Consider the following 12,261-nt stretch of genomic DNA (forward strand, 5'->3'; position numbering starts at 1 on the left):
TTGTGCAGTTTGATTTGTGTGACCAACGTCCTCTGAAGACTCTGTGTTCTACTGTAGCAGGATCTGCAAGTTGCCCACCCAGTCTCCATCCCTCCTCCACCTTAAATAATCAAACTTTAATATCTGTGCTGTTCAAAATGGTAGCTACTAGCCCCACATGGTCATTTACATTTAAGCTTCAATTAAAATTAAAGTCAAAATTCCTCAGCAGCACTCGCCACATTTCAAGTTCTCAATAGTCATGTGTGGTTAGTGGCTACCATTCAGGGTAGTGCAGAACAACATCACAGAAAGTTCTAGGGGACAGCAGAGCTCTATACTATTAGGGTTTGTAGCGTCCAGGTGAAACTGACATTCCCCTACCTCCCTTCAGATATGGATGGTCAGTGAGCTGTTAGAAGAAGTCATTGGAGGCTCGTTAGAAGGACCTCAGATCAGACGGCAAAATCCTCTCGCCCTTCTCCCTTCTTCCTGCATAGAAAGGAGACACAGTGGCTGGAACTCAGCAGCCATCTCGGAATCATGAGGAAAAATGTGCTTGGTGTTGGGTACCCACGGTCCCCTTCCCTTCCCTTCCTCTCTCTCACTGCCTTGGTGATCTCATCAAATCTCATGGCTTTAAACACAATCTATCTTTTGATGATTCCCGAACTTATACTTCTAACCCAGACCACTACTCAAACCACAGACTCTTCTTTACGTATCTCCACTTCACCCTGTCTGAACACTTTCTCTGGGAATCCACTCTGCTAACTCCTGCCCCCTTTCTGTCTGCTCAAATCTCCCTCCTCCATGAGGCTGCCCTGCCCCAGGCCTGTGCACCTGACCTGCTCCCCTTCTCTGTGTGTCTTCTTCCTCCTGCAGCCTCCTCCCCGTCTACTCTTGCTCTGCCTCCTGTGTGTCTCCCTCCACTGGCGAGTGAGCTCCCAGAGGGAAGGGACTCTTGCCTATTCACTGAGCTGAGGGCCCACTCAGCCTAGGACACAGGAGGCGCTCAGTCCCAGTTCCTGAATAAGTGAGAGGTCAAGGGAATTGCATCCTTGGGCCACTGAAATAACACCAGAAACTTCTCTCTCTCCAGAAGTCTTACTGCATCAGGAAAGGTCATCTTGATGTGCTGAAGCCCCTGTAGTCAGGTCCTGATTCCTGGCAGCTGAATGCAATTCCTAACAGATACCTCTGAAAGCCAAGGGCACTATGTTGCGTTCGCAGATGGTGGTGAGCACTGGGAACTCCGTGCACACACCATGGCACTGGAAATGATAGTGATGACCCAATTTATCACCTTCCAGGGAGCCAAAACCCACCTCTGCTCTAGGGAACAGAGGACAGAAGTGGTGACCCTATAATTATAATCACCTCCTTCACTACTTAGCTGGCTTGGAAGCTTTCCTCTGAAAATAAAGTCTCTGGACAGACCCCCCAACCGCCACCCTTTCCCAGGTACAGTCATCACCCTCGAGCCGATGTTTTTACCCAAGTCCCACACAAAGGGTGCTGCCCTCCACTTCCCCCTCCTGCCGTTCCCATGCAAACACAACACTTTCATTATCAGTCTGGACTTGGACCACTTCCTGCCACCCACTGCAGCCCGCAGTGGAGACAGCACTGGATGCCCGGCGTGCTGGCACCACGGCCACCACCTCTACAGGGAAACATGGTGGCTGCGTGCACTCAGCTCGTCCACCTTCATTCAGAGGCCACCACGGTCCCTTCCACCTGGAGCTGGGTGTGTGTCAGACAAATGCTCTCCTTGGGAAGAGAGAGGTAGCAGGGCGGTGTGACCTGGACAAGACAGGTAGACTGAGGGACCGGCTACTTCACAGAGGGTGGCTTCCAGGCCTGTTGCTCTCTGAACCATTTACTATAAAAGGCCAGAGGGTTCTCCAAACAACTGGGGACAGCAGCCCTGGGAAGGAGGGAGAAGCCAAGGAAGAGTGACAGTGTAACGTGGGCCCCCTTGATAAGCTGTTCCTGGTTAGAGGAGTTAGTGAGAAAGGGCAGGACCAGGCTGGGCCCCCCCGATCAAGTTGCTCAGCAAGAAAACCAAAGGTGGTCTCAAGGAGCCGCCATCCCCCTGCACGTAGACAGTGGGGCCGGCTTCAGTCTCAAGAGGGCAGAGGTTCCCAGGGTTCAGTCTTGGAGGAGATCAGGGTCCCCTCTTCACCAGGCCCCTTCCCTCCTCCAGCAAACTCAACCATCAGCTCCTCCACACACTTGAGTGTCCAGGGGGTTTGCAGGAGAAAATATGTTCAATGAGTATTTATTGCCGGGGTGGGGGGTGAGCTTGAGCTATTTAAATAAAATCTTTTCCATTATTTGCAATGGAAACTATTAATTGAACTAATAATTTGAGGCAAAATACAGAGTGCCTCTGAAGCAAACGGACAAATGTAAACATTGTGGGGTGGCAGTTAAACCGACCCTACAAATTTACTTTCCTATTATCTGTCAATTTGCAAAGCCACAGGAAATGAGAAGAAAGACTCTGATAATCAAACATCTGTGTGCAAGGCATGACTTTACCAACGTGACCAACTGACTAACAAACGCAACAGAGACAGTGGCTACAGCCAGTGGAAATCACTGTAGCTGGCTTGCAAGAGACAACTGGTAAATTTTCAGAAAGTCTGTGAGCCAGAGGTTACACAGAGCCATTAGTAAAGCTAAGCTGCATACACTTGCAATCAAATAAATGGTATCAGACAGATAAACACTCAAAACTCATCACTCCCTAATTATTTTATTTATTTTATTTTTATTTTTTAAATGGAAGTACTGAGGATTGAACCCAGGACCTCATGCATGCTAAGCATGTACTCTACCACTGAGCTATACGCTCCCCCCTAATTGTTTTATTATACTTTTCCATCATCTGTGTTCTTGTGGTTATTTAGATCTATTGTAATCTCTAATGCAGGGTGGAGATGCTATGTAAGTGTGCTACTGCACACTTCTTCCTAAGGCCACATTCTGTGATGTCATGTGGGTAGCCTGCAATCAGCCATGGTGGGAATGTTTACAGCAGGGGAACTGGAAAAATGCTGTAAATCAGGTTTTCTCCCCAGAGAGCTGGTTGTTACACATCACCAGCACACCACTGCTTCAGAACGTACTCATCAAAAGTCACTACCTCTGGAGGACACACGCTCGCTCAACCCAGTAAAGCTTCTCGTGAGTTTTGCAACCTTGGGCAGGTTACTCACCCTCTTCATCCATGGAGAACCCTCCACACAAGTGCCGGCTGGCTGGTGAGTGGTGTTACTATCTGGTGGTTAAGAGCCCAGCCGTGGGACCCAGGCTTGCTGGGGTCAAATCCCACCTCTGCTACTTGTCAGCTGTACTGGGCAAATTTCTTAACCCTGCCTTGTCTTCCAGACCATAAAATGAGGATTAAAATAGTAACTACCTCCCCTGTAAAGCTGAGGAGGAAATGAAGATGAAAGGCAGTCACTGAGAGTGACTGGCACATACTGAATAAACGTTCAGTGTTTGCTGTGTCCATCGTTATCACCCCAAATATTGTGAGAATTCTTCTTTCAATTAGAAATCATTCTCAAAGGGGATTTAATGACTAAATTCTTAACTAATTTTAGTATTTCTACACCTCACTTTTTCCCTATTAAAGATCACAGAGAAATATGGCTGCTCCCAAAATTCAAATTAACTTCAGAAGTTTACCATAATTAAAAGTGAATATTTAAAAACAGAACTACCATCTGACCCAGTAATCCCATTTCTAACTCAAAAAGATTTCTGCACCCCCTAGTTCACTAAAGCATTACTGATAATAGCAAGACACGGAAACAGCCAAAGTGTCCATCAATGGATGAATGGATAAAGAAAATGTGTATATACATTTTACACATTTTACACAATGGGATATTATTCGGCCATAAAAAGAAGGAAATCCTGTCATTTGCGATAACATGGATAGACCCTAAGAGTGTTATACTAAGTGAACATGATCTCACTTCTATATGGAATCTAGGAAAAAAAACAAAACAAAACCCAGATCACAGATAGAACCAAATGGTGACTGCCAGAGGTGGAAGGTAGGCGAAATGGGTAAAGTCAGACAAAAGTTTCACTCATAAAATAAGTAAGTCATAAATAAATAATGTATAGCATTGTGACTATCCTCAATAATATTGTGTTGTGTATTTGGAAACTGCTAAGACAGATCTTAAAAGTTCTCATCATGAGAAAAATACTACGTGAGTTGACAGATGTTAACTGGACTTATTACGGTGATCATTTTGCGCTGTATATCCATATATCGAATCATTATGTTGCACGCCTGAAGCTACTATCATGTCATATCTCAATGTTATCTCAACTTCTTAAAAAAGGGAATAATAAATCCTGAAGAAAGAAAGAAAGAAAAAATAAAGAAATCAATCAATCCTAAAGGAGATTCCAAAATAAAAACTACCAAAAAAGATGATTACTTTGAAGGGAGTCGCTCTTGTAAATGAATATGTACGTTCTAGGTTTGAGAGGGAGGGGAAATCTTTGTAATCCTTTATAACCACATCTCAAACATAAAGACGAAACTAGTAACACAGAACACATCATCAGGTGTGACCTGAAAACAGTACTGGTGTTGTAAGGGCATCAACAGTCATAGGTAAACTCGGTTTAAGGGAAGTAACTGTAAAGATGACTTTGAAGATGACTTCCTACATCTAAGGTCTATATATCCCTTTTTCCGAAACTTTATAACTTTTGGGGGGGGGCTATCTCTTTGACTTATCAAGATGATTAATGAGAGATTTTATCAAGAGATTTAGCATCTTACTTTCCATAGGAGGAAGAAAGCTCTGCTGTTTCCCTTTCTTCTCTTCCTTACACAGAGGACTTAGACAGTCCAACTTAATCTTCCATCCTTAACTGTTTCTTTTTCCTTAACTGTTTCTTAAACAAGAAAATCAAAGCCTCCAGCATCTCTGAAAACTGGCATTCAATGGGTCCAAATACTTGGCAAACACAGCCTGTTATGTGGCTGGAGCTGGGCCTCAGACATTTTTGGGGGTTGTGAAAAGTGGTAAAAAGCTGAAATACCGGGGCAGAGCCCATGGCGGGACCCCCAAGGCCGCCCGGTGGCCCGTGTGATGCCCGCCCTTTGCCAGGCCAGGACCCACAGTAGCTTCAGCTTCCAAGTCCCTTGAAAAGTCCTCTGGCCAAATGAAAGGACCTTTGCCGCTACTCAGAAAAGCCAGTGTGTCTTTATATTCCCTTGTCTAGTGTGGAGTGGTTTTTTGTTTTTGTTTTTTCTTTTTTACATTAATCCCATTACTGGCTCCCTTGACAGCGTCTGACTCGTGGTTTTGCTCATGGAAGGTTTTCTGGGGGCCTCTTGAGGGGTCTTGGATCCTCACAGCTGGGAGTTGGCAGCTGAACCCCTGCTTGGTCTCACCTGGGCTTCTCCTCTGCCCCTGGGTGGGCGCACCACCATCTCCTGCTTCCCTGGCTCTGAAGGCCCTCGTTTGGCCGTCATGCTCAAGCACCTGGCCTCACAGGGAATCGGCTCTCTCAAGATGTCGTGCAGGACTTGCAGCTGGAGCAGCTACCATCCAGGTAAACACAGACACCAGACAACGACGGAGTAATGAGGGGGCACGGCCGTGTAGCCAAAACTCTCCATCATCCCATCCCATTCCAGCAGGAGGTCCAGGAGGGGTGAGAGGCCCAACCCCGATCAGGTGCTCCTACACTCCAGCTGACTCGATTAGTCCCTGTGACAAGGTTGGATCTGAGAAGCATTTGTTTTGTGCCCGTTGTTCCTGAAGCAGAAGTCAGGCAGCACGGAATAAGCTCTGAGCAGACAGAGCTGATGGCGGCCTCCCCAAGGCCAAGCGGCTGGCTGAGGATGTTTGATCTTCAGACTGACTGAGCCTTGAAGAACAGTCAGGCCTGTGGCAGGCAGGAGGGGTGAGGCACAGCCAATCAAAGCAGGGCACAGCCAGGGCGTAGGGCTTCCCAGACCGGGCTCACAGCATGCTTTCCCATCACACATGGGCAAAGCCCTGTAGAGGGACCCACACATGTAGCAAGCTATTCCCTGGTCAATACCCCTTTAGCCCCTCTGACTGCATCAGGGAGAAAGTTCAGCATGGTGCCAGTATGTCCTTAATACAACCCCAGCACCCTGTAACCGCCCCTTCCAACATACAGGAAGAGCAGGCCCCTTCTGCAGAGACTTCAGCAAATAATGAAACCTAGTTAGAATTCAGTGATAGTGTTGTCTTCCATACATTTCTTTTTACAGCTGCTTTCTCCTTTGGCAGGCAGTAATTGGTGTTGGGCTGGCTGGAATATACAAAGTTTCCACCTTAAATTAATTTACTGGAGGCAAAAAGCCGATTTAAAGGAAAAATAGAAAATAAAATACCATAGGAGGTGCATGTTTAGGACCAAAAACTGCAAAAACTCTGCAGGTAGTACACTGGACATGGATATGACAAAAACTGGGCCTCTGGTAACTGAAGTGTCAGGGATGCTGGGTGAGCCCAAGAACCGAGGCTGGGAAGCGAGGGGGGCCTGTTCGAGGAGCAAAGGGGTCAGTTCACCTTGACAAGAGCCCAGGCCACGGGTGATGTGATGCAGAAAGTGAGGCCAGACAGGTAAACTGAGGCCACGTCGCAGAGAGCCTGGAAACCAGGGCCGTGGGGACCTGCAAGAGGTCTCCAGGCCACTCTGCTAGGAGAAGGGGGTGCGTCCTCCAAACTGGGATAGTTCCAGGGAGGAGCGGAGGTTGGCTGGGGCTTGTGGCCTGAGGCAGCTGGAGCTGCGGCAGCTGTGCTGACCAAGTGAGGCCTCCAGAACTGACCCGCACCCCCAGGAGGAGGGGGCTTATCACAAATCCCGGTACCTCCCGGAGGCCCCACCAGGGCCGTGAATGGAACAAAACATGAGATCACGCAGCCAGCCTGAGAGGCAGGTGCAGCCCAAGCAGTCTTCTACGATGGGGATATTATCACCATATATGGGATGAAAACTTCTAAGGAAAAGCAGGAAAGGGGGAGAAAAACATTGGAATAGGCTTAAAGACAAAAGGAAAAAATAACCTAAAGATAGCCTAAACAAAACAAGCCCGGCCCCTAATGCCTGCCTCCACGTCTGCTCGCCATATGGTGTGTGATAAGCGAGAACGCTTTTATTTATCGTCCTTCACTTCCATAAAGCCCTGTTGAGAAGGCTGCACGGTGCTCTCACGCCCTGCTGCCCTGAGGACCAGCCCCAGCCCCCAGCCCCTTTCCGGGAGGGAGCCGGGCAGCCGCTCCCTCCCCCTGGCCCTGCTGCCTGTCTTGGCCCCACAGGAGCCACTGCCCTCACAGCTGTTTTCCCACAACTGGAGAAACCACAGGCCTGGCCAGCTGGGCCATTAGCGTTCACCTTCACTGGGTCCCTCTGCCACTGGCCAGGGTCTTCGGCTGGGACCTAGAGAAGGAAGGCCTGGCAGGAGAAGACGTCCCACGTGGCCACACACCATCAGCCCTCTTGAGCTTCTCCTGAACCATAAAGGCATCAGAAAATGGGCAGAACACAACTATACCCCAGTTTTTCTAGGTCCAAGTTCATTGAAGGCCTGCTTTCTTGCTCTCCCCTAAAATGACCCAAATAATCACATAAAAGTGTGTGCTTGCTCTGTGCTTCTGAGCCTTGCCCTCATCCTCCAAATTCTTCTGACCACCATCTCAATCTCTCTTCTTGTCAGCCGTGTTTTGACTGATGGAAGAAGTACCACTTGTGGGATGGAAGGATATTGGTCAGGTTGAATCTTCCAACTGGATGCCTGGTTAAATCTGAATTTCAGACCAATAACAATTTTAAAAAATAAAATTTTTTTTTAGTGTAAGTATATCCCATGCATTGTTTGGGACATACTTACACTTAAAAAAATTTTTGCTGCTGTTTATCTGAAATTCAGTTTTAATTGGGAATCCTGTATTTTCACTTGCTACATCTGGCAACCCTAGATCATCAGGAAGTAGCAGGACCAACAGCCCTGGGCAGCTCTGCTCTTTCCAGTTAACCCTCTGAGGCCACCACAGAAACAGCCCTGCCTCTGGCCTGCACCTCACTGCTGCTGTTTCCTGAGTGCACTCTGCAAAGGCCTGCAGGCTCTGTGTGGCCCTACCTTACAGCCGAGACCCCTGGTAGCCCCATAGCAAGTGGTAACCTCGAGGGCAAAGCAAGAAGTTGTTAAGATCCCTGAAGGAAACTTTGTAGAAGAGACTCGGTATGAGGAAGCCCAGGGGAAGATGCCTCCATCTGCAAAAATGTAGAGACTCCAAGCGCAGGCATTTGAAGGGTGAGCAGTGTTTGACATGACGGCTCACACCCTCAAGGGTGCTCGTGAGCCAGTTAAGTGAAGACCCAGAGGGGCGGGTGGCTTGTTGGCTTCACAGGAGCAAGAAACACTTTATAAATGGCCTTCACCCGAGATCTTAGGGCAGTTGGTCTGGGCAGGTCCCAGCACGAGTCCTGGCAGGACACAGAGCCCAGCCCCACTGAAAAGCATCTCAGGGGCATGGACTCTTGGGCTCGGGGCCAAGCTGCAGTGGATGTGTGGGGCACTTCTCTAGCTACAACCCAGAAGCACGCAGAAGCAGCTGTTAGTCTCTCGCACTGGCCCTAACAGCACAGTAACAGAATGACACTTCATCTCCCATCCACAGACTATTTTTGCTATCATCCAGAAAGCCATTGGCTAATAATAATAGGTTGAACTATATGTAATTGCCATTTTTATAAGCCAAGAATGCTAGAATATGGGTAATTATGTATGGCCCAATCAAATAATAATAATAATGCTGAGTGCCAGCTGTGTGGCAAATTCCATGCAAGGTCCTTTAAGTACATTCATCATGTAATGTTTAATTCTATGATCACCTTTCAATGTAAGTTATTACTGTGCCCATTTTAGAGATGCAGAAACTTAGATGCAGTGAAGTCAAAATACTCATCCAACTGGACACAAATTAGGTCTGTGTAACTCCAAAACCTACCTTCATCTTACTCACTCTGTGGCCTGGGTCATGGGAGTCCTTCCACCTCCCACGCACTCTGTCACTGCCTGGGGGTCAGTGGCTGGACATTCTTGCAGCACTGGGCACCAGACTTGCACCCTGCCAGTGCCTGCCTGTACAGAGGCCAGTCTGTACCTAATCAAAGCCTGGCCTCCTGAATTAGCAGCAAAGTATATTTAACAATTTCAAGAGGAGAAAAATGTCTTGAAAGTTCATTTAGAGTGAGGGGGGAACGGGCCAAAAAATGCACTCCTAAAATAGAGAGTGAGCAAGAGAGAAAAAAATCCAACTAGTTGTAAAGCACCTTAACTATGACTGTGAGCTAATTATGTAGTGGATCACTGAGAAAGGCATCAGGTGGAATGTGATCCAGCACCACTGCAGACTCAGAGGCATGTGCTTCTGTCTCTCTCCTCTGAGAAGACTACTGAGCTTCATAGAGGGGAGAGGATAAGAAATCTCCCAAAAGAACAAGGCAAGGCCACAGAGCACCGCTAGCCCCACCCCCTGGCCCACCAACACCCTGCTCAGAGGCTGAGACCAGCACAGTCAGATCAATAAAGGGTTGCCCAACTCCAACTTTAAAAGAAGAAACAAAATGTTCTTCTCCTCGTAAAATAAAATTTTGCAAGTCAGAGCATACATAATGCACAATAAAAGTTTCCACCAGTTCCAAAGAACATCTGTAGAGATCAAAGTTTGAGGATAAAAAAAGAACTGACCTTCACATGGGCCACGTAATGATGACATGTCTCCTCCAGGTGGACCAGCTGCAGCCTCTCTGAGACCTGACCCACAGACTCTCCCAGCAACACAAAGTAGACCCTGGGCAACTGGCTCTTTTCTTTTTTGGCCACATCAGCCGTCAGAACATAATGCAGGCCTGCCAATGAAAAAGGTCAAAAAATCAGCAAGGGCAGATACACAGTGACAAGGTTCCCTTGGGTTCCCCTTGGAGGATCACGAGCACACTTTACTCGATCCCGAGCCCTCTATGGCAGCCCCCAGCCAACACCGTCTCAAAGAGAAGCATGGAGCCAGGGCGCCCACAGAATCGACACAGACCAGGATGACCCTGCCTTCCTGGGGGTGCTCTGAGCATCACACTTCATGCCTCCAGGCTGCGGATTTAAACCTCATGAATTATCAGCTGAGCCACCAATATACTCATCAACAGTCAGCCATACCTGACACCATCAGTGCCATGAAAAGCAGGCACCACGGCAAACCTACAGAATGTATTACAAGAAGCTGCTGAAACTACCAAGGCTGCATGGAATACTGACTCCTGCAGAGAGATGACAAAGACTCTCAACGTAAGGGAGAAATCACCCAATAATTCCGACTCATCTCAAAGATGTTAAGTCAAGCTCTATAACCGCTCAATCTACTGGACCATAACTACTTGCAGTCCACCAAGCACAACTGCCTGGCACTGTGCAGGCCCCAGGGACACATCAACAAACAACACGGGCAAACCCCTGCCCTGGTGGACCTTACACCCATGGAAACACAGGGGAAGACTGAAGCTGACTTTATTCCCAGTGACCACACAGTTTAATAGTGCCTACCATCTCAGCAAAACCATGACCACTGTGGGGTCGGTACCCGGGTGCACCCCTAAAAAAAAAAAACTCATCACCTCAAGGTGGAGTGCCAGATGGCAGAACCAACTGTGACACAACATGAAACTTGAAATAAAAAAAATCATACTATACAACACACATTGGATAAACCCAAAAGGTTTCACTTCCGTTATGTCAGAATCTGTTAGTAAGTATATGACAATGTGTTCTATTGGGTAAATACGGCTTTAGTGTTAACAGATCCATTTTACCACTTTTCTGTACCAGCGAACCCTGTTTCAGAGGTCACCTTCTTTGTAACACTTTTCTATGCAACACTTTATTTTTTCAGCTGCTTTGTGGATTCAGGGGAATGTGGCATTTTAAAAGTGAGAAAAGGAGCTTCTGTCCCTAATACGACCAGATGATACTGCTGAGCAATGGGAAAGTGGGTGACCCTGCCCCGGCCCCACACACCAGCCTCTCAGAATCCCAGCTCTCGCACCGAAAAAAAACAAAAAAAAGGGCAGCCTCATGCCTGTCTGCTGGTGTTTAACTATGAGAAGTTGGGGCAGCAGGGATGGCTCTGGCTTTTAATAACATCAAAGGAATCAGCTACCAGGGGAGGTAGGAACGAGGAAAGAGGAGAGTGACCTGGACAGGCCTTCTGCAGCTGCCACAGGGTATATTTGGGATGCGTTTAATGGTTTTCCTGGGCCTCTGCCATCCCGGGACCCCAGTGTGCCACGCTGGCAGATTCCTGGTCAGCAAGGGCAAGTCTGACCCAGCTTGTTTACTTCAGCCAACAGCTGATTTCTAAGGCAGGGCTGGGTCACCAGGAGGCACCTGAGACCTGGATAAGCCTGGGTAATATTATGGAGAAGAAAACAAGGCACACAGGAAAGTGTTCCAACAGAGAAAACACGGGTGCCTGCACAAGCTTTACACACCCGCTCCGATGGTGACGGTGCAGGAGATGGGGCAGACTCATAGAATGGCAAAGCTTAAGGGTAATCCTAGGGACTGTCTAGTTCAAGACCTTCATTTTTCAGATGAGGAACTAAAGCCCCCAAAGGGAACCAGACTTGCTCCCAACAAGGGAGCCATCACTGCAGAGATGAATCTGCAACCCGCCTCATCTCCAGTGTTGGGCTATTCCTATCACATTGGTTCTTGGTGCATTTTTTACATTACCTGACCAAAAACAAAAAACAAAACAAAAAAAAACAACCTCACATTGTTTGAATCCACAGATAGCAGAACCCAACAAGTCTAGAGATCTAGAACTGAGCATTGGCCAATTTACCTCCTCCTGATCACAATTTCCCTGAGCAACAGCCTAACAGCAAGAAAGAATAGGTATAAATGAAATGAGTCTCGAGTTCCATTTAGCAAAGACAGGGCTGGAGATGAGTGTCGCCGGACGACACGCTTCAGTGGAGGAAACCAACACGGTGGCAGCATCTGCTGAATGGGGTCCCCTCTGTGGCACCCCACCTGCCACCTCCCAGGTAAGACAGCTACGGGTGTCCTCCCTGGAGAGGGCATGGAGTGTGATCATGGAGAGAACAGTGGGTTTGAACCATCTAGTCGGCACTGGGCCGGCTGAGCCCAGAGAAAGGCTGGGTGGAAAAGAACACAAGAATACAGAGCAGATAGCA

General features: G+C 47.9%; 1 protein-coding gene across 1 annotated transcript in view; it reads right to left on the reverse strand.

Annotated features, from left to right (window-relative positions):
* The window catches only part of ITGA9 (integrin subunit alpha 9), a 314,558-nt gene that overhangs the window by 223,226 nt on the left and 79,071 nt on the right, over positions 1–12,261 (reverse strand). Inside the window, exon 15 of the mRNA XM_031469935.2 lies at positions 9,758–9,918. Within this exon, the coding sequence (XP_031325795.1) occupies positions 9,758–9,918 (161 nt within the window). The remainder of the gene's footprint in view (positions 1–9,757; positions 9,919–12,261) is intronic.

This window comes from Camelus dromedarius, chromosome 17 (assembly GCF_036321535.1).
Source record: "Camelus dromedarius isolate mCamDro1 chromosome 17, mCamDro1.pat, whole genome shotgun sequence".
In the NCBI taxonomy this organism is placed as follows: Eukaryota; Metazoa; Chordata; class Mammalia; order Artiodactyla; family Camelidae; genus Camelus; species Camelus dromedarius.